Below are 26,748 nucleotides of genomic sequence, written 5' to 3'. Positions count from 1 at the left end.
TCATTTCCTCCTAATACTTAGCAGTGATCCTCAAAACTGGAGCTAGATTGTTTTGGCTCCAATAAATGTTTCTATTCAGCTATTTATCCAATAAACATTTGCATGTTCTACTTGTGCCAAGCAAGAACTCAAAACCTTGACATCAAACATTTCAGTATCCACTGGTATTTAAATATAGGTGTACCTTCAAATAACACAGTGGCCAGTTACTTAGATTGTTTACATTATTATTCTGATCTACTGAGAATGTATAGCTTTACTATCTTAATTCTCAGTAAACTATGAATCAAAATATAGGCATAACATATTTTACAGGGTCCTTTTGGTAGGAAAAAAATTTTTAACAGTGTGGTTTTCAGCACTACACTTCCTAAGTAATGTTGAAACCTAAGTCCTACCCACGAGACATGAGATTGGCTATGATTCAGTTTTCACAGAGAAACTAAATGAAGAAAGAAGAACAATAAACTGATCATTTGAGGGCATGTTTGTGTGTTTAAACTTGAGTTATTTCCATAGCTCTTCCTCCTAGCCTAGAAGTAAATGGCTGCCCCTCCCGGAGTTATAAGAATCTTATAGCTGCGTGGAATTTCTAGTCATAATCAACTCCCTTCATAAACATTACAATTTTTATAGCAATTATGGCTCTTCTTTAATGATGGCAGAGGTTCCAAAAGACAAAGCAGTTGCTCTGTATTTTAACTTTCCAAATTTCAGTCACAGCTCATAGAGTAAACTTGTTAGAAGTAGGAAAATTTGAGGGGAAATTTTTATCTTTACACCAAACATGTTAATTGTGAGCTGATGAGTCAGAATACTAATCAGTATTCTCTAGAGCCACTGAAAATCAGTCAGTCAAGAGAATGGTTAGTGCCAGGTTATGAACCAAGTGAGTGTGAAGTAGAAAATAAAATGTATATTGCAGACATAGTTTGAGTTTCTGACTGCATCCCAAAGCCAAATGCAAAAGATTCTTGTTATTCAGTGACTTTTGTTTTTATTTTTAAACTACCTTTACCTCATTTTCCCCTTAATGAAGTAGAGAATAGAAAGTTATTTGATGACTCCCTAATTTCTTATATTTACCTATGTCCCTCTGAAACATCTCTAGATGATTGATCAATCAGTCCCATTGAAGAGAATCTGTTCTACAACAACAGATTGCTTCCATGACTTCCTGGGTCTAATGCAGTTCTATTCTGGAAGCTGGTGTTTCTGTATTCCCAGGTTGGTTCTCTGAGGAATGCTTTGGTGTGCCAAGAATCAGAAAGAGGAGTCACTGTTTGAAGTGGGAAATCACACTGCAATAAGGAGAAGCAATCTTCATCACAGGACACAAATTCTAGGCAGTCTTCGTATGTCCTGGAGAACTATCCTTACGAGTCTGGGAATCCTATGGGACAAGAAGGTGTTCCTTACCCTATTCCTGTGGGTGAATAATGGGGGTTGAATCCAGAAGAGATTTAAGTTTTTAAGAGAGACTTTCTGGCTCCTAATCCTAACATAGCCATTGGCCATACATACAATTTCTCCGCTTCTCATGCTTCTGTTTTCCCACTGCAAAACTAACACCACTGAACCATAAGATGCAATGGGGTGCCAGTTTTAATGCGTTTTTATCGTATGCTAAGTACCTTAAAAATGCAAGGTGTGTCTTAACATATCAAATGTAAAGTAACCATATTTTCCAATCCCCAAATTGGGAATCCTGGTCTGAGCATGGGAAATACAATTTTCCTCATTTCTTTTTTTTTAATTTTTTTTTTTTTAATTTTTTTTTTTGAGAAAGGTCTAGCTCCGTTGCCCAGGCCAGAGTATAGTGGCACAGTCATGGCTCACTATAGCCTCTCTCTGCCAGGCTCAAGCGATCCTCCCACTTCATCCTCCCGAGTAGCTGGGACTACCTGTGCACACCACCGTACCTGGCTAATTTTTTTTTTTTTGTAGAGACAAGGTCTCACTAGTTGCCCAGGGCTGGTCTGGAATTCCTGAGCTCAAGCATTCCTCCTGCCTCAGCCTCTCAAAGTGCTGGGATTATAGGCATAAGCCACCATGCCTGGCCAGGATTAAATAGAATTTTAGGTTTAGTTCAGAATTTCTGCCTTGATATTATGTAAAAGTACTGGATAAATTGAACATCTTGATATGTATTATGAGACTTATAAAATGTAAGCATTTCTTGGGAAATACAAGCAGGCAGACATTGTTTCTTAAACAAATACACAGTTATAATTAAAACTTAAAGTATAAATGGACAAAATGTTTGCTGTTTATTCTTCATTATTAGCATTAGTGAGTGTTCAGTCTTTATATTTGACATCTCACTGCCTCTTTTGGAGGATATTTGAGTCATTTTTGTCTGTTTAATTGGTTTAACAAAAAAACCTTTTTTGTAGGCACAGAAGTTTTCACAAAGAAAATGCGTCTAAGTTCATTAAGTCTTCTTTTCAAATTTTAGCTTTTAAGAATTGGCATCGAGTGATTAAAAGTGATCTCCATTTTGGATAATAGAGTTAGAATTCAAAATAGCCTTGGATTTTTGAAGAAATGATTCATAAAATATGGGATTCAACAGGAATCAACATACATTAGTCCTTTCAAAAAACACCAAAATTAGAACACATCAATTCTGGATTACTGTAAACCCAGTTCTTGATCTTTCTGAAAAAGACAATTGCATAAGTGCAGCCATTCCTTACCTAGAGCTTGAAGAGCTGTGAGTAGACCTGAATAGCAAGTCCATGAATTTTGAATGCACCCAGCAAGAAGTGGGGAAGGCTTCTGAGCAGGGGAATTACGCATGGTCAAGACAGGCTTTGGAGTATTTTTAACTGTGGACTGAAGGAATGATTGTCCTTGATAGGGGAAGAGCTAAGAGAAAATTAATTTTAAACATAGCAGGAGTAATTTAGGTTAGCTAGAAGGCTACATTTCCATGAATCAGTTTTTGTAAGTTATACCACTATTCGTTTAGTATTTGTTAGTTCTTACGAAACCCAATGTAGAAGAAGAAACAAGATAACCTCATTGTGCCCTGAGTTTCAGGGATTGTATTAGTTTTCTATTGCTGCCATAACAAATTGCCACACATTTAAAGACTTAAAACAGCATAAAAGTATTATCTTACAATTTCTGTAGGTCAGAAGTCTGGCAAGGTATGGTTGGATTCTCTGGTCAGTGTATTATTGGGTTAAAATCAAAATGTTGGCTGAAGATAACAGTTCTTATCTAGGACCGGGGTCCTCTTTCAAGCTTCCTTCTCATGCGTCCTGCATGCCCCTGCCCCTCCCATCTTCAAGCCAGCAGTGGCAAGTCAAGTCCTCATTACACTTGAAATCTCCTTGGTATCCCCCTCTGCCACATCGCTGACTTCCTCTTCTCCCTCAGCCTGGAGAAAGCTTTGTTTTCACATACTCATATGATTACATTGGGCCTACCTGGATAAACCAGGTTACTAACCCTAATTAGTAGTCTTAATTACATCTGCAGTCCTTTTGGCCATGTAAAGCAAGTGTGTGTGACACCAGAGTGTATAGGTGCTGGGGCACCATCAGTCATATTGACTATACTGTATAACAACAGAATTTTAAGTTTAATTAAGACTTTTTGTCTTGGTGTCATATAAAAGTATTTGATGGATTAAGTATCTTGATGAGATGCCATTATATATGTTATGGAAGAGTACACCCCTTTCCAAAAGACATAGGGTTTAAAATGACTAATTTATTATGCATTATTTTCAAGAAGGTATAAATTAATATAAACATCCACATAATCATTACTGATATTAGCAATACCATAAAAAGGTATGAAATTCAAAATGTATGACAGTTAAAAAGGCAATGTGATATACTATGTTCATTATAAATATTATAAATATGATTAAAGAACTTCATGTACTAGAACCTTAGATTTTTACTTGTTTCTTGGGCAGAATGTGCTTTTGATAATAATAATGGCTGCTATTTACTGAAAGCTTACTATATGAAAGGCATCAGACTAAGCATTTTACATGTCATTTCCTGTTTTCTCAACAATGCAACATTGTTATTCCTGTTGTATGGTGAGTAAACTGAGGCATAGAGAGGTAGGAGGAGGCCTGGGTGAATTGATTATACCTTGAATGTATAGGAGTTACTTAACAATTTGCCTCTCACCAGAGGAGGCTTGAATAGCTCAGTAGCCAAATGATACAATGAAAAGATGAGGGTTTTTGAATGCTGTATTTGAATGCTGATTTCAGCACTTACTAACTTGACAAATTCCTGAAACCCTTTGTGCCTTTAGTTCCTAATTTGTAAAGTGTGGCTGATAACAGACACCTTCTGGGGCTGTCACAAGATAACCTTTGTAAAGAACCTGGAATGTGATAAGCTCTAGATGAAAGTTCTCCAATACTTCCTTCCGGAGCAGCTAAAGTACATCTGGTTCTAAAGCACTTGAATAGCCCAGGAAGTCAGTTCTGGGCTCAAGGCAGGCTTTTCTTACATGATAAATATTTAACAGGACATGGGGACCCATTTAGGTGCTGGGATTTATTGGACTAAGGATAGATCCCTGTGGGTCCAAGACACATTTGAGTTCAGATCCATGGATAGCCCAATAGAGTGAGTTTAGGAGCCTGACCATATTGGACCTGGCCACAGAGATAACCTATAGTCACTGGATTTTGAGATTGTACAACCATCAGTTAAGAGGCATCAATTTAGCAGGGGACGTTCCTGGCATCCATTGGAGGAGCCACATGCCAGAATGTTCTAGTGGTTCTTGCATTAGTATGTATTTGCATACATTGTTTTTGATTGCTCTAATCAGACTTGAAATGAATCCAAGAGCTTTCTGCAACTAATCGCACAGTGCCCAGTCCCTCCAGGCTCTGTCTGAAGGCTTAATTCAGCTACCTTATCTCTCTAGGTATGCGGAGACCAAAGCCAAGGGGCTGTTTTCCTGCGGGAATTTACACTGATTCGAAGAGAGAGCCTCCATGAAGATTTCCTGTCTGACCTCTTGAATGGTCACAAAACTGAAGACTCGGTACAGTGTCGCTTCTTCTACTTATTCACAGAAAACACTGAGGTTCCGTGGCTGATTCTGACTTGTGGTGGTGGTTTTTAGCAAATCTGAAGAGGTTTGGATGGTATTTTCTCGTGTCTGTGAGAGGAGGGGGAGGCAAAGTGATAGCACAGTGGACAGACTGTGTAGGGCAACTTTCTGGCTTTTCCTGGGTCTGGTGAGATTTAAACATTATACTCAAGCGTTAAAGTTTGTTTGGGGCTGCATGTGGAGGATTCACATTAAAATACTGATGTTTTGCCAGCGCGTCTGAACATAAAATGGTAATAATTTAAATGAGTAAAGCAAAAAGGAGATTTATAAGTAAAGTCCAGATTGTTTTACGGGTCAGTGGAAATTCTACTATCTTCCAATTCTGGCTTCTTTTTAGAAATTCTTACTTCAAAGTGATAGTGATACTTGTTTTATGAAAGTTTGTTTCTCTAGTGGTGGTTTTAGGGGAAAAAAGTCTAGAAAATGAGCTCTTAAATGAAAGCAATAGTATAGTTGACTGGAGATGTCAAGAGACAGCTTGCAAATCAAACTGTGGTTTGTAATTTGGACTTCTTCGTGAGAATTGGACAGATAACTTGTGAAAGTTCTAAATGTGGTTCTGTATAGTGATGACCTTGTGTTCCTAGAAGTATTCATATGGAATTAGAGGATGCCGTGTATATAAGCCAGTGGGTTTCTTATCCAACATAAAAGGGTGGGATCGCAGAAAATAACGTCTTAGAATACCCTCAAAACAAACATACAAGTGACTTTATTTCTACCTTCTGTGCCCGACCTCCTGACTGCCCTCTGTCAAGAGCATATCTTTTGCATATTGTGTCACGTGCTGTGCTTCTCTTTCAGACACTGAGTAAATTGGTTCTCTTCACCACCATTCACAAGCCACTTCTTATTGTTTTTGTCATTTACATGTTTTTGGTGTGGGCATTCACATCTTTCTCAAAGCGTATGGCCCGGTATGAGCAGGAATGGCGGTGGAGGCTCCCAATGGTACTATAATACATTGTCATGTGGTTCATATATTGGGTTTTTCTTCTCAGTAAGCCTGAATATGCAGAGCTTGCCTCTGCATATGTAATGTAAACATTTTCCTTGTTTGTTTACAGCTTTCTTTGTGATCTACTATGGACCTACACGTTGTCACTAAGTTTTAGTTTTCCTTCTTATGAACAACATCTTGCAATTATATCTTAATTTTGTCCCATTTGCTGTTATGTGAAATCCAAAATATTTTAGCTCATATTGAGTTTGATTTATGCAAAGTCCTGGTAAGTGCTGCTGTGTAGGTACTACATGAAAACTTCATAAACAAGTCTAATTATTATATCATTTTTGCTGTAAAGGAAATTGAATAATATGAACTAATTATGGACATAATGGAATTGTCACAGTAGTTCTACTGAAACCAATTTTTGTCACTTGATAAGCATCAAAGGGTGTCATAAACATTATTGTTACTACCTAGTATTACATTGATTTCCATTAAAATGAAAACTGTACATGCTGTTGAATTTCCTCAAAGGTAATTTGTAATTACCTTTTAATAATTATAATTAGCTTACTCATAGTAATTGAGTGGGTGGAGGCATTTTACCTGTTTTATCTGAAAGAGGAATTACCTACCAACACGAGTAGTCACTCCACAAAGCTGGAGTTTTACAAGAAAAAGAGGGGAAACAAAGAAAACTTCAAAGCTTCTCAACTACCAGAAGCTACTTCAGTCTCCCAATAAGTGTGTGAAGTTCTAACAATTTCTGTGGAAGACGTGTCTCCATACGTGAGAGCTTCATTTGGCCCACAGATAGAAAACTTTGAAAGTGTAACTTTATTTCCTAAATCAACATTGGAAGATGAGTCGCCATAATCTCTGTTTGTCTAGGGGAAGAGTTCAGACATGAGTTGCTACTCGTATTAGTAACCAGAAAGGTGGAATTCCCTTTCATGCCCCTTATTTATGAGTTTCTGTCTTATTGGGAGGAGGCTCTTCAACAGAAGGAGAGAATCAACAAGAAATCTTCCTCGTATAGGTCACAAGAATCACTTGACAAAAGCAAGTGGTTGAGAGATGAAAAATAGTTGAGCAGCATACTCTGTTTGTACACACCTATCTGATTTTAAGTATGTCTTCCCTAGTATCCCAAACCTCCCCTACCAGATTAGCAGTTCTGCTCCTTGAAGACAGGATCTCTGTTGATTCTCAGGTCCCTAGGATTTAGCCCAGCACTTGCTTGTGATAAATGCTCATTTGTGTTGAGGGTTTAATCACAAATGAATAGAGAATAGTCATGGTGAGAAAACCCACCGTGCCTATCCTCTATTGCCTTGTTGTTAACATTTTATATTGAAAACACTGTGAGAATTCCATCACAGAAGATGCATGAAAAGGGCCTTATAAATGTGAACATCCTTCTAAATGCAAAGCGTTCTTGTTAAAATGGTATGAATGACTTCAGTTTTTAATGAGGTGATAAAAAAAATATTTGGGATTATCTGTCATGATGTCTCTTCAAGCCAATATATAGGTTTATCATAAGTAATGTAAATTCAGGGATGTTTGCCAACTGGAAATTGATAGTTGTGAAAGTAACAAATGTATCCGCAGCACACAGAGCATTTTGGACAGAAGTAGCATTAACTCTAGGAAATACTATGTCTCACTCCAGGTGAAAGTATTGCTATTCTCTTCTAAGGGCTTTAACTTTTCTTCTCTCACACCCTTTACTAAAAATTCTTCCAGAAAAAATTTATTTCAAAAATGTAAATAATTTTTGAAAACCAGAACAGCCTGCCTTATGTGTGGCACTCTTTCACCTAAAAACATAATTTATTTTGACCAAAATAAGTGGTCATTTTGACCTTTCAGTGACACTTTCTCAACCCCTTCTCAACGAGGGCCTATTGGAGTGAATTAACTTTTCATTGCATTAGAAAAACTTTCTAGCTAGCTTCCTCTTAGAGGGCTAATTTCATTCTCTGCACTTTGAGACGCTATTTACGTGAGCCTTTTTTCTAGAAGCCACAGCAGGCAGCTAAACTTCCAATCATTGCCTGAAATTCTGCATGTATATAATTTGCATTGTTTGCAGAGAAGAAATAAGATGTTTGTCAAAGGCTTTTATTCATTATTGAAATAGTCAAGAAACAGATCATGTTGATTTTGATTGTGAACTGGCTACAAAAACAGGATGATAATTAACAAAATTCATTAAAGAATGAGGTTTCTTCTGTGTGTAATTAGTGCTCACTTCATTTGCCTTTAGCTTTGTGGTAAACACAGTGGTTATTGAAGCCACGATTGTACCTTGGTATAAAAGAGAAGTTACTTAAATATTTATGCCAGTTGAGGGGGTTGAGTGTTCCTTTGAATGACTGGTAAAATAGAGGTGTCTTGTGGAATGGAGGTGAGCTTTCACGAGGAGATCTTCAGAAATGCCTACCTTTAATCACAGTGTGTAAAGAGTTTGTTTTTTAGGGCAAGTCATTAATTTGCTGAAACTCAACTGAAATAAAAAATGCAATTGACTGAAAATGATTCTGCTTTAAAGTAAATTATATTTTCTCCATTGGTTGGCTGCAAGGCGGTTAACTGGTGTGGGGCAGTATTGTTTCTACGAACTGAAATATTCACTCAACCAATACATACTTACTCAAGTAAAATGGAATATAACTATTTCCATGTATTCTTGAGGGGCTCACCAACCTCCTCCCCACTCCTGTCAATGGAAATGAAATGTTAGAATAGAAGTGCTAGTACCTGAAGATAATTTAATTTGCTTAATTATATTTCTAAACTGGCTACTATTTTAGAATATTTAGTGGACATAAATACAAGGAAAGTAACAATGTGTCAGGAGCATTTGAATCACTGAAGAATGACTCACTCTTTCATTAGCATCTTCCCACCTGAATTCATTCAGCACATTCTTGACAGAATGTTTAGGAACAAATGTGATCTAATTGCTTCTTCCATAACTGTTTGTGGAATAAAGAGAAGAATGAACTAACATTTAATTGCAAATATACACATGCTCTAAATTGCCTATAACTTCGTAAAGCTTTATTGATTAGTGACCATTATATTTTTTCTTAACTAGTTTTATGCAAAGGAGAACAGTGCAGTGATTTTGGAGGGGTCAGATGTTTAAAAAAGGTAAGTCATTCCAACTTAATCTTTGTTTTTTGGGGATACTCACAACTATAACTTGAGTTGGCTACCAAAATTCTACCTTGGGCAAATGCATTGAGACAAGAAGCATAGATTTGGTTTATAGCACATTTGCTACTTTGAGTTATATGATATTACAAAGAAAAAATCAGAACATCCTACATAGTTTGTAAAATCTGTTACCCTGTGGGGTTTTTAAGTGTTATTATTTGCCTGTATTTTACAAGACTTACCTAATGTATTATGTCTCTACCAGTAATGAACTATATACATAAAAAACGCTTTAAGTTTCGCACATAAATATTTCATATAACTTCACGTTTTCTGATTTTACTTTGTATTCTAAACTAATACTCTAAATCATTTCTACATTTTTATGGAAAGGAAAAAGGAAGCTGGGGAAGGCCGGATATGCACCAAGCACTTTACTAAGGGGTGTATATGTATTTCTTAGAACAACCTGAGGTAGACAATAAATATCTCCATTTTGCAATATAGAGCTATTTAATGAAAAATGGAAAAAATATATTGGAGAAATATAATTTTAGAAAGATACCGCTTACAGTAGTAACAAAACTATAAAAACTGAAGTCTGAAAGAGGTACAAAATGGAGTATTAATGAATAACTCAAAGATATAAAGTTAATTAAGACCACATTATTTACTTGTGTACACATGAAGCCTATGGAACCAATAATTAATTTCATCTCAGAAAGGCAAAAGAGATTTAAATAAGAGAAAGAGAAAAGAGGAAGGAGAAAGAAAAAGCCTGGATTGTTTTAAATAGCAAACTGTTTCCATTTTTTATTGTTTGAAATGGTAAACTACTGGTTAGCAGGCAGCTCTCAGAAAGGCCAGCCCATGCTCTGTCCTGGAGAGACTGGATGGGTCACATAGAGATTTTCTAGGAGAGCTGGGCGTCTAACTGTGGTGGACACATGACAGGCTTTCTCTCTACTGTGATCATCAGGTTTCTCTGTTAGTGTCTCCATTTCATTATACCAGGAATACATCATCAACCTTATCAAAATTCCTCAGGATAGATGATAAATGTTTACTGAAGGATTATGGGATCTAATAAATGGAGAGATATAAAATGTTCATGAATGGGAAGTGTTAATGTCATGAGGATGCCAATTTCCCCACAAATTAGTCCACATATCTAGTATAACTAGAATGATTTTGAAGAAGAAAAAGATGAGTGTTGCTCTATTTGCTACAAAGCTATAAGAATTAAAAGTGTGGTATTAGAACATAGATAGACAAATAGAACAATATAGATAAGTAAATAACTTATAAATAGACACATGTAAAAAAGAACTTGGTATATCACAGATGTGCTGTTAGAAATAATTGCTAAAGGATGTAATAAATGGTTACACAAAAACAAATTTCAGACAGATTAAAAGTCTAAGTGTGAAAAGCATGACCTTAAAACTTAAAAACAAACTTGTATAAGAATTTACTTAACTAGGACATAAAAAGTGCAACCTGTAAAAGAAAATATTGATACTTTAAATTATATTAACATTTTAATGCCATAGAAATTTAATATGCCTAAAAATGTCATAAACAAGGTAAAAGGACAAGACACAAGCTGGAAGATATTCTTTGTAATGTACATAACTGGCAAAAAATTATGTAATATTTGAAGAACTTCTTGATTTTGGATATTAGCCCTCTGTCAGATGGATAGATTGCAAAAATGTTCTCCCATTCTGTAGGTTGCCTGTTCATTGTGATGATAGTTTATTTTGCTGTGCAGAAGCTCTTTAGTTTAATCGGATCCCATTTGTTTATTTTGGCTTTTGTTGCCATTGCTTTTGGTGTTTTAGTCATGAAGTCTTTGCCCATGCCTATGTCCTGAATGGTATTACCTAGGTGTTCTTCTAGGGTTTTTATGGTTTTAGGTCTTACATTTAAGTCTTTAATCCACCTTGAGTTAATTTTTGTATAAGGTGTAAGGAAGGGATCCAGTTTCAGCTTACTGCATATGGCTAGCCAATTTTCCTGACACCATTTATTAAATAGGGAATCCTTTCCCTATTGCTTGTTTTTGTCAGGTTTGCCAAAGATCAGATGGTTGTAGATGTGGAAAACATCATTCCCACCAAACTAACACAAGAACAGAAAACCAAAGACCACATGTTCTCACTAATAAGTGGGAGTTGAACAATGAGAACACATGGACACAGGGAGGGGAACATCACACACGGGGTCTTGTTGGGGGGTGTGGGGCTGGGGAGGGATAGCATTACGAGAAATACCTAATGTAGATTTCGGGTTGATGTGTGCAGCAAACAACCATGGCACGTGTATACCTATGTAACAAACCTGCACGTTCTGCACATGTACCCCAGAACTTAAAGTATATATATAAAAAAGAACTCCTAGAGATCATTCTTAAAAAGATGAACAGCCGAATAGAAAAAAATGAATCATTAGAAAGAGACATGGATGGCTAATACACATGGAAGAGGTGCTCAGCCTTACTCATCATAAGGGATTTATGAATTAAAATAACAGAAATAGCACTTCATACCCATCAGATGGGCAACAAATTGGAAGAAGCAACAAAGGCAATTGTCAGTGAGAAAGTAAGGTTTTGAGAAGCACTCCTATACTGCTGGTGGGAGCATAAATTGGTATAACCACTTTAAAGAACAACTTGGCAATGTCTGTAAAGTTGAATATATTCATGTCCTAAATCCCAGCAATTTCACTTTAAAACCCACCTTAGAGAAGATCTTACACTTACATTCAATTAAATATTGAATGTTATAGCCTAAAAATAAAAGAAATCATGAATATCCATCAGAAGGTAAATGGGAGAATGACCTATGGCTTATTTATACAATAAACACTATATAAATAAATAATAGATCTACATGTATTAAAATAGATAGATTTCAAAAATAAAATATTCGGGGGAAGGGATACCATTTTATAATATGGTATCATTTGTTCTCGTTTTAATGTTATATAAATCTTTATTAGATTTCATTTAGAGAAAATATGTGTAAAGACAGGTGCAAAAAATATGCTTCAACTTTGGGATGTTCGCTAACCTCTGTAGGCAGAGGAGGATAGATAATTGGTTGGGATGCTATGCATAGTATGCTTTAGCCCTATCTATAATATGTTACTGATTTTTTTAAATATAAAATGTTTCTATTTGTTTAAATGGCTAGTGGTTGCACACATATTTGCTTCATTATTTCAGTGTGCTTTAATGACTGAGATATTTTACAATGCATGTATAATAAAAACTTGGGATAATATCTGGCAAATAGCACAAAATAAATGGTAACTGTTTTTATTAGCAGTGGTTGAACTGGAAAATCACTGAAACAAAGTGACAAAGCTCGGTGCCCAAGATTTAATATATTTTTGCCTCATGATATAATTAAGCAATAGTCAAAAGTATGATAGCAGAACCCAACATCATGGGGCCTCCTATGAGTTCATGAACTGTACCTCTAGTAAATAATGTCAGGATGATGAATCTCAGTAATGAAGGAGAGGGACTATTTTTTTACACTTGACCTTTGGAATTAATGAAAACCATTATCCTTTAAGGGAAAAATAATTCTTTTTTCTTTATCAAGTTCTAATTTCCTTACAGCTTACACAGCCCCTATCTTTTATTTATGAGCTGTCCACCATTTGCTAGGATTCTGCCATTTATTCCAAACAACAAATAGATACCAAGATTAATTATCTAAAAGACACTGGAAGTAATAAAATGTGAAGCATTAAAAGCCCCAACACTAATGCAGACAGATTTTTAGGATCAAACAACCTCTCAAATTTAGAGTAAAATTTGGTTTAAAAAATGTTAACATTAGTTGGAAATACATAAATAACATGTGTGAATTTTATGACTCTTTGGGGGGCATTTTCATGTTTCGTATTGTGAGGCCCTTCCCAAAGAGAACTTTGTCAATAATGGTGAAATTTCATATTACAGAAATTCTTGCTAGACATGAGCTCCAACTTTTTTTCTTTAGGTTAGTATTCAAATTCCTGAGATGGTCACCACTTAGAGTTAATATTAAGCAAACTAGAACACTCTGAAATGAATGATGAATATCACATATCTTTAGTATAGTTATCAATGTAAGGAGATGAATATTTGCTGCTTAACTTCAGAACTGTCTTAATAAGCAAAATAAGACTTAAATTATACCTCAGAAAACCACTTGAGGCACCAAAGAATAATTTGTTGCTTCCCTGTACTAAATGTCCTTAATATAAAGAGCAAGTTCACCTTACGGAAGGACAACTGTCTTTCCAAGGAGTCCCTTAGTTGTTTGTAAGGTAATGCTGAAGCTATCAACCTGTGCATTGAGTTTAAATGCCTATCCTAACTGGACCATTTATGACTTAGTCATGTGTGGAGGCACCATCCATCAGTAGTGGAAGGCAGCTGAAGAGGCGTGGTTGGGGATTCTTCTAGTGGTTGAACAAGGTCATTTGGCATCAGAGGTCTGCACAGAGGGGTGCTGAGTAGAACTGGAGTGGTCAGACAGCTTTCTGGAATCACATGAGCAAAAGTCAGATATCTGATACCTAAATTTAAGAAAATATGAGAGGATATTTTGGGCTGTGAGCAGTGACAAAATGTCCTTTTGATACAGCACACCTTCTCCTAGAATTTTAAAATTTTCTAATATGGATAGACATGATTTTTTTTTTTTTTTAGTTTTTAGAGTTAGTGCTATTTCAGAGTAGGTAGAAATTTGCATCTTTAAACTAAAATTGTAATCAGGCTGACCAACTGAAGTAAAACACTAACAAGACATTATTTAAATAATAATATTATTGAATTGTTGCAATTTCTAAATACTCATTTTAAAATTTATATCCTGTTTTCCCTGGTTGTTGATGGTAATTTTTAAGTAAGAGAACATTGTAATAGTTTTGTTAAATTTAAAAAATGGTAGCCTTATTACCCAATGGAAAGTTTCCAAAAGGAGAACAATTTAGTTTTGTGTGTGTGTTATTAAGTTCAGTTTCAACTTGAGGTTGACAAGGAAGAAAATGAATACTAAAAAAAGAATTAAAGATCTATATTATTTAAACATATAGATGTGACTTTTGCTAGGAGAAAATGTCTGTGTCTGTAATTAAATTGCAACACCAACATTGAAAATATGGGATTTGGTATCAAGGTGTCATTTATAGAGCTTAAAACTTGAGCAGGGTTTGTGTTGTTGGGTTGAAGCTTCATTTCCAACTGGCTGTGAGACTTTAGGCAAGTCATAGAACTCTCTAAACCTTGTCTTCTTGACCTTTAAAATAAACGTGTTCTGGATGATCTTGAACCCTAAGATACTGTGTTTCAAATTTGATATTTAATGGAAACTTTAAATTCTTAGAGTTCTTCCTAGTAGACTCAACTTCCTTCCCAGTTCTCCACAAACATCAACTGGCTGCCCATCCATTCTACATACACTGTGCACTTGTCTACATAATATTGGTAACAAATAAAATGCACTTTGCTCTTGACACAGTGGGTACTTGTACGCCAAAGCCCATTATGTGTTTTTGGAATGTCATATTCCTGAAACACAATTTAACATCAAAACACCTTAGTCTGATTCCTGCTTAACTCTAACCTTGCTTCTGACAATATCTATTTAGAACTTCTTAGCTCCAACTTGCTGAGACCACATTTTGTTTCATATCATATTATCAGTTCAGTGCTTTGCTCGCAGGACCTCTTCTGCCTGGTATGTCTTCCTTCCCTCCTCTCTAGACTTTCCTTTCTTAACTCAATACAAGTCCTACCTGCTCCAGGAAGCCAGCTCTCATTCTGGTCCTCAGGTTGGGCTTCTCTCTCCAAGCTCCTATGGGTCTCACTATCTTTGCTCATGGAACCAGCTCATGGCATGCCTACTCAGGCTGCCTGAAAGACCCTACACAGATACAGAGAATCCTTGACTCAGACTGAGGGGCAGTCTAGTACCAGGCTCTTACTCTTCAGAAATCATCTTCCGAGAAGGGAATTTTAGTCCAAGTCTGGGAAAAAGAAGCAGGCATATTGAGATTTCAGAGGGCAGGATTTAGGGAAGGGGCTAAGAAGAGAGAATGCAAGAAAAGGCAAACAAAGGTTTGGCTACAGGTGCAGTTGGACACAAGGCAATTAAAAAAATTCATACTAGGAAATAAGTCTGTGGTCTTGTTTCAAGAATGTTGTCAATTTGTTGTAGCATGCTGCTGGGGACTGAAACCCTCCTACCTTGCAACTTTACTTATCTTTTTATATATGTAGATCATTTTGCCCTAGCATATTTTTAAGCAAGGAATATGTTTGACAATACTTTGTTTTTCCAGCACATGGAACAGAATCTTAAGCAGAGTAAAAATAATAACATAATAACAACAATAGTAATAATAACAATTAAAATGTTAACAATAGTAATGAGAGTACATATCATTTATTGATGCCATAGTGATAATAACTATATTAATAACAATATTGGTAACAATAACAATAATTATAGTTATTGACTATCATGATAGTAACTATCATTTATTACCCCCTTCTGTATCAGGTGCTGCCTTAAGCACTTTGCATACATGTCTTCATTAATCTTAGAGACAGGGTAACATTTTCCACTTGTAATGGAAGAAGAAATGAAAAGCAGTTTTTCCGGGGTCACAAAGATCTGTTACTTACATTGTTAAAATGATGCAGTTTAAAGAATACAGGAATTCAACTTAACAACCATTTACTGAGCATCAACTGTATTCAACACAGTAATATAGGTACTAACAGGGGATACAAAAATGAGTTAAATAATTTATACTCTCTAGGAGTTCTGAATGTTAACATTTTAATTCTGACTGTTGGGATATTTTTGTTTTTAGGTCAGTTCACTGGGATAATGGCAAAGTACTTACATTGCAAGTATCATTCATTCAGGATATCTCATCCTCTTAATAAGAAAATCTTCAGAAACAGCGCTTGATTTTTTTAAAGAAGTCTTAAACTCAGTTACATATGAAGCAGGTTTGGAGGAGCTGATGAGCACAGAAAATTTCAGATAGACATCATTATAGTTTGCAGTTATATTCCCACATAGGGCTATTGCTTTGCACACTCGATTGCCTTTTGATGGATTTGAGCATTGACATATGTATGTTTAGATGGTTTCCTGACTCCAGTTAGAAAGTACAATTTAGTAAATTGGTTTGAATGTAGGACCAGTTACCAGTGCTGGCCAAGTTTCTATAGGGACTGTTCACCTTTATGTATTACATATGCCCCAAAGAATGAATGAATGTGTGTGTGGAGAATGTGTATAGGAAGCTAAGTAAGTTGTTGAAAACTATGGTATTCTGTGCTGGGCACCAATCTGGTATAATTCTTATTAATAGCAGAAGAAATTGGCCTCAGTTTTTTATGTACCCTAACTTCCTGGCAATTAATAATGCACGACACTGATGGGAATATGGCTAAAACATTGTGTCATTTAATATTAAGTCCATTGTGTGTGCCTGAAACTTCCCGTGACAGTGGCATAAAAATAGACATTTGTTTTTTCTTATGTAAAAGAAACTTTCCAGAGATAGAAATGTCAGGTCCAATATGATCAAAGGTGCTAGAGATGCAGCTTATTCTACTTTCCTTCTAAATCATCCAAGCCTCCTATTTGCAAGGATACTTGGTGATCCAAAATGGCACCAGAACTCCAGTCATTACACCTATATTCCAGCCAGTGAGAAAGAGGAAAGGACAAATGGAGAAAAGGTGCATATTAGGTGGCTCGTAAGAGATTTTCCAGTTGCTATCCCTCACTTTCTTTTTACATCTCATTGGCAAGAATTTGGTTACATACCCATGCCTAGGTGCAGGGAAATCTGGGCAGCCATACAGCTAGCTTAAGGAAGAAGGGACAATGGGTATTGGAGTGAGCAGCTAACAGTCTCTGCCACAGTGATATAGTAGGTGAAACAATAATTGAATCAAATCCCCCAAGTTTGCATGCTGAATACAAAATTCACTTGCCAGTGACTTTAAGATTTTTGGTAGGTGATGAAAATGTTTTAGAATTAGATAGTGGTCATGGTTACACAATATACTAAAAACTGCTTAATTGTATACACTTTGAAGGATGACTTCTATGAATTACATACTGGTTTTCAAAAAGAATCCTGTGGTCTATACAGTTTAAGAAGGGAAAACAGAGACTCAAAAATGTTATTCTCCAGAATATAAAGACAATAGCTTAAAAAAGAGTGGAGGCTCTCCCAACATGTCTTATGGCTCTGTTTATATAAGGAGAAATGCTCCCACACTAATACTGCATGCCTGATGCTGGCGTGTAAGGCAAAGTGAAAGAGAAATGGTTCAACTGCAGAGTGGCAGGTGGTGATAATAATAGTGATGAACACAGCAGCAGCACATATTTATTATTTATCGGACACTAACAAGTTATGAATGTGACAGTTATAATGGCAGACATTTCAGATCATATCAGAAATAATCTTATGAGAAAACTGAGGCACTGACTGATTCACCACCTTGTCAAGGTTACATGCTTTGTAAGTAGTAGAATGTGGGTTCCAATTCGGGCAGCCTGATTCCACAGTCCATACTCCTGATTGCTATACTGTGCTATATGTTGCCTCTAAACACTGAAGCAGGAGCCATGGACTCTCATTTACAAGTAAGGAAACTGAAGCTGAACAAGCTTAAATATCTGGCTCTAATGATCATACAGCTAGTAAGAAGGTGTTGCTGGGTTCAAAACTAGACCTAGATGATTCTAAAACCATTGATTCTTATATGTTACTGCCTGCCAGGTAATCAGACTTTCTCTTACTGCCAAAAGTGTCCTCCCCAACTGATCTTTGATAAAGGAGCAAAGGCAACACAATGAAGCAAAGACGGTCTTTCAACAGATGGTGCTGGAACAACTGGATGTCCATATGCAAAAAATTAAATCTGGGCACAGACCTTACAACCTTCACAAAAATTAACACAGAATGGATTATGGATCTAAACAGAAACACGAAACTAAAAAACTCTTAGAAGATAACATGGGAGAAAACCTAGATGACATTGGGTATGGCGATGATGTTTTATATAGGACACCAAAGGCATGATTCATGAAATAATTAATTAATAATGAAGACTTCACTATAACTAAAAACTTCTGCTTTGTAAAAGATAATGTCAAGATAACGAAAAGGCAAACCACAGACTGGGAGAAAATATTTGCAGAAGACATTTGAAAAAGGATTATTATCTAAAATATACAGAACTTAAAAACTCAACAATAAACACACAATCCAGTTCAAACATGGGCCAAAGACCTTAACAGATACCTTACCAAAGAAAATATACAGTTGGCAAATAAGCATATGAAAACATGCTACACATCATATGTCACCAGTGGGGGATGCAAATTAAAACAACAATGAGATACCACTATACATCTATTAGAATGGTCAAAATCCAAACACTGACATCACAAAATGCTGGTGAGGATGTGGAAGAACAGGAACTCTCATCCATTGCTGGGAATGTGAAATGGTACAGCCAGAGCCACTTTGGAAGACAGTTTGGCAGTTTCTTACAAAAGTAAACATACTCTTACCATACTTCCCAGTAATCACGTTCCTTGGTATTTATCCAAAGGAGTTAAAAACGTATGCCTCCACAAAAACCTACATACAGATGTTTATAGTAGCTTTATTCATAATTGCCAAAACTTGGAAGCAACCAAGATGTCTTTCAGTGGGTGAATGGATAAATAAATGAATATATCCAATGAAATAGTATTTTGCACTGAAAAGGAATGGAAGAAACTTAACTGTGTATTACTAAGTGAAATAAACAAATTTGAAAAGGCTACATACTGTATGATTCCAACTGTATAAGGTTGTCAAAGGGCAAACCAATGGAGACAGTAAAAAGATCAGAGGTTGTTAGGGGTTAGCAGAAAGGGAGGCATGAATTGGTAGAGCATAGATTTTTAGGGCAGTGAAAATACTCTAAATTATACCATAATGGTGGATTCATTATGTTTGTACAAACCCATAGAATGCACACAGCAAGACTCAACACTAGTGTAAACTGTGGACTTTGGGTAATTATGATGTGTCAATGTAGGTTAATCAGTCTAACAGATGTACCATTCTGGTGGGGGTGATATGGGGAAGGCTATGCATGTGTTGTGTTAGAAGGTGTATGGGAAATCTCTGTATGTTTCTCTTAATTTTGCTGTGAAACTGAAACTACTTTTAAAAAATAGGCTTTAATTTTTTTACATTGAAAAGGTTTGCCATGTGGTGCTAATCTGTTAGTAGACACATTTGTCTCACAGATTTGTTTTTATTTTTAATAGCAAAAATAAAGTGTCAAAACCACCACTGACAACAGTGTCCTCTGATTTGGAGGAAAAAATAATCTTTTAAGGATTTGGGGATTTTTATAATATATACTTAAAATTAGGCCTGGTGCAGAGGCTCACATCTGTAATCCCAGTACTTTAGGATTAGGGACTTTGGGATTAGTACTTTGGGATTAGGGATAGTACTTTGGGACTAGGAGTTTGAGACCAGCCTGGGCAATATATAGTGAGACCTAGTCTCAAAAAAAGAAAAAAGAGAAAGAAAGAAGATTAAAATAAAAAAGATAAATTTGGTTATAATTATTAAAGGGCTTCTGTAAAGTAAGACTGAACATATTTCATTTTAGGAGTTCCTTGTTCATTTTTACACTAAAAGGCTCTCCTGGGCTAATTGACATGATATTAATTTAAAAGCCACACACACAGACACACAAACACATGTAGGCGTGGTGAGGAAGATGACCTGCCACACAAGACTTGCTTTTAATTAGATATTCAAAGCACATCTTTCCTTTGACAAACCTAATGTGATGCAGTAAGACAAATTTCTTTTATTTTATTTTTTCCTCCAGATGATCCCATGTGGTCCTGCTAAGTATATGGCTTACTTTTGACAGGCATAGCATCTTTTTAAAAAACTGGATTGAAGTTGTTTGCAATTTTCTGACCACTTGGGGTATAGATGTTTATTGCACTCTTGTTGCTATGATTGAACAAAACACAGGAATCTGAACAGTTCATTCTTCAAGGCAGTTTAAAGCTCAGGCAATCCTATCTCAGAGCGGGAGAAATACTCCCTTTCAAATTGTGTGTACATGGAGTTATTCTGCACATAAGTGGTGTATGTGATAGATGCAACACACACTAAAACTTGAAGGAGTAGGATGTTGGAGGTGCGTGTGACATATCTGATTCTGTACTAGTACTTATTCTGTGAATATGTTAGAGCAAACATAGGGCAAAAATTGTTCAAATATAGCAATTATAAAACCAAAAATACACACAGGGATACATGAGCTCAACAAAAATATAATAGAAGGATGGTTTTAATGGGAAGACATTAAGACTTTTTACCTGGCTTGTTAAATTTCATCATCCCTGAAGAAACACAATTTTGTTGAATACTTTAAAGAGTGTGTTAAAAATTTATATTTTAGAATTTAGAATTTTATCTAAATACTGATGTGGTGAGTGCAAATATCACAATCACACTCTCAGGTGTGCAAAAGGCTGACTTTGTTTCCTTTTGGTGTTCAAGTTATTTTCTGTTTTACCCCATTCCTCACTTATTGCAGGAAGTTACTTTAGTTCATTCCAGGCGAATTGAATCTAAATTAATGACTTGGATCCAGGATTGTGTCTTTGTTGTTTATGTACCCTCATTCTCTGGGGAGCTTGTGTAAATGCCCCTGCAGAGAACAAGGAAAAGGTGCTTGGATCTAACCTGGCCTCACACTCAAGGTGTTAACTCATCCCAGTTGTCTTCAGCACTTGCATGGCAACTTGGGGTAGAGAGAGAAGCAGCATCTTGGACCTGCTGCCAGGCCACTAGACTTGCTACTACCTGCCTGCTGAAGCAGGGTATTTCCCTGACCCCTTTCCAGGACGTAGAACAAGGGTGCCTGTTTACTTAGCCTGCCACTCTCAACTCCTTGTGAGAGGGCACACACAAGTCAACGAGGTGGGAACTGGAGTACACAAGCACTGGAACCACTTGGCCGCTTCAGTGCCAGCAGGAGTGAACTCTGTGTGGGCCCTGCAGCAGCATTCAGATTGGCGTGTCTGCAACCCACAAAATATCAGAGGGTGTGTACAGTGCTTTTAGCACTGCTGTCTGTGAATGGCTTAAGTGTTAACAGCTCAGTGGGCTGTTTGCCTTGTTGCGTGGGGTGGCTGCCCTCCACCAGCGAGGGCAGAGGGCCAGTGTGGCAGCCTTTTGTATTTGTCCTCCTGGCTCCTGAGCTCTTGTCCAGCATCCGGGAAAAACGAGGTCTCATGAATGAATTGGAGGATGGTAAATGCGGGGGATTTTATGGTTGATGAAAGTGGCTCTCAGCAGGGAGGGGAGCTGAAAAGGGGATGGAGGGCAGAAAATCTTCCCCTGAAGTCTAGCCGTCTCCAGCCAGATTGTTCTCCAAAGTTGTGCCATCAAGTTGTCCCTCTGAAGTCAATCCGCTTCTCTACAACATCCAGCCATAGTCCAGATGTCCAGCTGCTTCTCTCCACCAGCTGAGTCTGGGGTCTTTATAGGCACAACATGTGGGGTGGGGCAGGACCATCAGTGGTTTAGGAAAAGGTGACATTCAAGCAGGAAAACAGGGATAGAAGTTCTCACTTTGGGCTGTGGCCTCAGGCTTCTTGGCTTGAAGGTGGGTCTTCACCAGGGACCTGCCCCTGTCTACCTAGAATTTCTCTGCCTCTTGTTGCTATCGTTGCCAAGGAGCAGCCATATCCAGCAGGTTCCTGGTGGGAACTATACAGGCTTTATCAGTGTGAGCAAAGAGTCTTCTGGTAGACAGGCCATCATTTTCTCTTTCTCTGATCATCTGAGTGTATCTGTAGCCCATAGGATACTTTAGATGCTTCTCTCCAGCCATAGGAAACCAGAGTTGAGGGTGTGGATGTGTGTTTGAAGTCTCTTGCTCTTTTATGCCTAGTACTTATGTAATGCCACCATTTTCACAGTTCCACTGCGTGGCTTGGAGGACTTTTCTGTGAAGCCTGATGTCCACTTCCTCTAAGACAAAGTAGATAATGTATTTTCTTTTCTGAGATTCCCAAACATAAAACTTAAAGTAAGGGTACATGCTGCCCATTTCCCCTATGTAAGACTTTCTGGTGGATGGGAAGGGCATATAGTTTCCAGACATGTGTATTTATCTTGAATTTTCTCTGCATTCTACCTACCTAGCTTCTATAGAAGATTCTCATCATGTGGAAGTAGTCGGGAGAAGGGTACATGTGGGGAAAAAATTGTATGCTAGATTTCATCTACTGTTAAATGTTTTATCTTTTACCTGAATTTCAGCATTTGAATTTAGAATTCAGTGATTCAATGTTTTTGTGCCCTGGCCTGGTCTGCTAATCTCTCACTTGGGGTTAATGGTGACCCTCATATCTTTTGGATCAAATGGGAAAAAGTTAGTTAATATCTCAAATAATTATTCTGCCACTCTAACTTATGTGCAACATTCAGTAATTTATGTAAAAAAGAATAAACCAGTCTTTATTTACAGATTGGGTGACATTGGACATAACTTTATTATTTTAATTACAGCTTGAAGATTGTTATACTGATAACTTTTCTATTATTTTGAATTTGCACTGAGAAATTAAATTTTACATAGTTGAAACAAGTGCAAACTAATTAAATAGGGAAAGGGAAAGAAGTTTCAACTGTAATTTAAATCTGAGACTTTGTTTTTCAGATAGGATTTGGTCATAGAATAAACTCACCCTGTTGTCTTGTTTCCCAGTGCTGTCTAAAAGAGGGAGAGATTATTTCATCATCCAACAGATAATTCCGAAATGTAACAAATGCTGACAGAAGTGACAAGCATTTCGTTTTCTTTGAATGGATTCCAAAGTTCATTCCACTTGCTGCATACATTTCTTGTTTGTCAGATAACTGCTCCAAAGAGTGTAAAGTCTGAGAGCAATTGTGGTGTAAAATTGTTATGCACACTAAATACTTTACCTATGACCTCTGCCTTGTCTACAAAAGGAGGGATCAGGAGCTGACCTTCTCATGCCTGGAAGAGGAAACTAATTTAAACAAGTTCCAGACTTGTGGGTACAGTGAAGGAAATATCAATTTTTCTCAAGTTTGTCTAGGATTATTCAAGTATTTCCTACACATAACTTTTATAGAATATTTTTTAATCACCAGTATCAAAATTTTCCATAGGCAGTTAAATACCTAAGAGGATATGATAAGAGGGTAGGATTTTTACTTTTTGGAGTGAGTGAAGAAGGGAAACTTCCGCTTTTATTTTGCCTGTTGTCATTGGATTTCACCATAACCAAGTGCCTTGTCCTGGCCTACTTCCATGAGTAGGCATTCTTTAGTAACTGAATATTAGCCAGAGATTCACTCAATCCACTGAATAACAAACTCTTCTCATGTAGAAATGACAGTGAGTTGATCAGTATTTTCACAACCCATCTACAGAAGAAAAAAATAGGAGGCAGCAATATTATTTCTTGAAAGTGGTGACCTCTGGCTTGAGAATTCATCCATATATCTAAAAATCACATATTAAATACCTGGACTATTGAGAGCATGGCCAAATTCAGAAAGTAATTAAAATGGCAGTCATAAAAATCACTGTAACTAACTCAGAAAGGCCTTTGGTCTCCTGTTTTGGGTCTATTGTTCTAACTTTGCATTTGATACTAAGCAGATTGATTAATTGACACAGGTTGAATATCCCTTCTGTGAAATGCTTGGCACCAGAAGTCTTTTGCATTTTAGGGCATTTTGGATGTCAGATTTTCAGATTAGGGATATTTAATCTCTATGGCTCAAATATTTTAAAGTAGCCCCTATGATCCTCACCTCCTCGTCTTTATAGCCCGGTGTTCATAATCTCTTCCCTTGAGTTTGGGCAGGATCTGTGATTGCTTCTAACCAATAGAATATGGCAAAGGTGACAGGATATTATTCCTCTGATGATGTTATATAAGACACCCTTATACTAGAAGACTTGCTTGAGAGTCTTGCTCTCCTTCCTACTGGTTTTGAAGAAGCCAACTACCATGAGTTCTACAGACACAGGCCATGAATTCTTCCAACAACCTATAAACTAAGAAGTAGACGCTTCCCCTGATGAGCCACCAGATGAGAACCCAGCCCTATCTGACACTTTGATTTCAGCCTTGCAAAGCACCTGGTCAAGCTATGCACACACTCCTGACCCACAGAAACTGTGAATTTATAAATGTGTATTATTATTAGCCACTAAGTTTGTGGTAATTTGTTATGCAGCGTTGAAAACTAACACAACTGGTTTCTTAAACTATGAAAAAAAGACATTGCTACTTAAATCAGGTAGGTATTGATAGCAATGAGAGAAGAGACAACTGAAAAGGAGACAAAATTATCAAGAAATTATTTAAAAAGCACTAGCTGTCTAAATCAATTTGGTATAGAAATGAGTAGCCTTATACATCAGTATAATCTTTGAAAGCATAATTGAGTAACAAATGTGTGCATAATTGTGACTCCAAGTTTACAAGCATTGGTTATGTCATGTAAAATACTTGCTGTACAAGAAGGTAGAAATCTATGTAATACAGTTGGGAAAAAAGTTTCATAATTATTGATGGGGCATTGGATGTGTTTGACCATGGAATGTGGAATAGTTTGAGAATTTAAAATTTATTCTAGGATTAAATGAAGACATCATAAAATAAGTATTTATCATCAAAGAATTACATATCCCTTTCTCACATTGTGATGTGTCAAAATCTTTATAGAATAGGAAGTAAAGATTTAAAATTATGATAAAAGCTTGAGCTGAGAATTCAAGTACCACTTATTTCTGTGCAGCCTGGACAACTTGGCCTCTGCTACCAAGGAGAAAATATTCCTGGAATTATAAACAATACAGAATGGCTAATGATGGTTGTGGACCATAGGCTGGCTTTTCCTTAGATTGTAAGGTATGAGAGGAAGAGATGTTCTTGGTCTGTGAAACAGCTAGTAAGGAAACAACTATTATTGAGTTCTTATTTTTAAAAAAGCACAAAACCTGAAGTATGTTTCTATAACCTTCCTATAAACTTGCTTGAGGTTTGCTTTCCTTGGTCTTCTCTGCATCTCTTGACATTTGAAGTAGGATGATGTCATGTGAGTAAACGCTTGCAATGTCCTTGATCAGGAATTTGAGGCTTTATTGCCTAGTCTCTGCCCAAACACATCCTAGTCATGTCACCTGCCTGAGACTTCATTTTGCCGATTGTAGAATGGGTATGTAATGCCCCACCATAAAAGTAGACTTTGCATCTCAGTCCCTATGACAGAACTGCCTTAAAAAATTATTGCAATATATTTTGTGATTGGTTCTGATTTAAAATAAAAGTCGCCTAACATGTTTAATGAGATCGGTAGGATGAAAAGTTTGAGCGGGATCTCTTTGCGTAATTTGGAATTGCATTTCACATTTTATAAGGCACTTTTCCTTGCATCCAGTCACTTGATCTTCTTGGTCATTGGTCATGCTGGATAATTATTATTATCATATTGTGCCAGCAGTGCCTACTTATCACTGTACAACACACGCACACGCACACGAACATATATATTATTGACGATAAGGATGGAATTGTCCAGTACCCCATAACTGGTAAATGGTGGAACCAGGACCCAGACCTAAGACTTTCAACCCTAAATCCCATGTCTAACTCTGGAATATTTCAGTGGAAAGATAGCACTAGTAGAAGTGGTCATCTTTTGAGAGCAAAATTGTTTCTGGGTCACCATGCTGCATTGTCATCAGCAAGTGTCATGTGCTGTTCCCAGTAAGTAACTCACATTCGGAGTGATGCAACCCCTCAGTCATGGGCCTAACTAACTTCTCTCTGTTGATGCAGAGTCTAGGCACACAGGGAAGCCCTTGTCATTATCTTCTTTCTAATAACTACTCTCCATGGAGTACAGTCCTTATAGATGATGGTGAAAACACGATATTTATCATTGTTCCTGGAACCCTAAAGCTAAATAACTCCTATTTAAGGTATTGTTACTCTGAAAAACTGCTTCAGATTTTAAATGAATTTCAAAGGTATAAACATGACCTGTCCATAGGTTTACATTGGGACTATTCAGTCTTTAAATGATTTATTTAAAGATCTAAAGGGCCTACATACCCAAATATAGTAAGATCTTGATAAGATTGCACAGTAATGTGTATAATGTGGTCCCTGTTTTAGAATAAAAAGAAAGAAAATTTAAATACGTATATACATTTATATGATCATAGAGAAACATTAAAAAAGGACGCCAGGTTATTTATTTAGGTGCACAAGAAAAGTTGGAATTTATTGGCTTCTTTTTAATATATGTCTGGATTTTCTTCACTGTAACAAGGACAAAATAGTAAGTTTGTAATTTAAAATTATACAATAAATATGTAATAGGAAGGAAGG

General features: G+C 36.6%; 1 protein-coding gene across 3 annotated transcripts in view; it reads left to right on the top strand.

The window, feature by feature from the left end:
• The window catches only part of ADAMTSL1 (ADAMTS like 1), a 956,812-nt gene that overhangs the window by 238,998 nt on the left and 691,066 nt on the right, over nt 1–26,748 (top strand). For all 3 annotated transcript variants that reach the window (XM_077966031.1, XM_077966030.1, XM_077966032.1), the window contains exon 2: nt 4,915–5,034. In XM_077966031.1, the coding sequence (XP_077822157.1) occupies nt 4,915–5,034 (120 nt within the window). The remainder of the gene's footprint in view (nt 1–4,914; nt 5,035–26,748) is intronic.

The sequence above is a fragment of the Macaca mulatta genome, chromosome 15 (assembly GCF_049350105.2).
Source record: "Macaca mulatta isolate MMU2019108-1 chromosome 15, T2T-MMU8v2.0, whole genome shotgun sequence".
Taxonomy (NCBI): Eukaryota; Metazoa; Chordata; class Mammalia; order Primates; family Cercopithecidae; genus Macaca; species Macaca mulatta.
The sequence above is the reverse complement of the archived record's forward strand: the minus strand, read 5'-3'. Positions and strand labels throughout refer to the sequence as shown.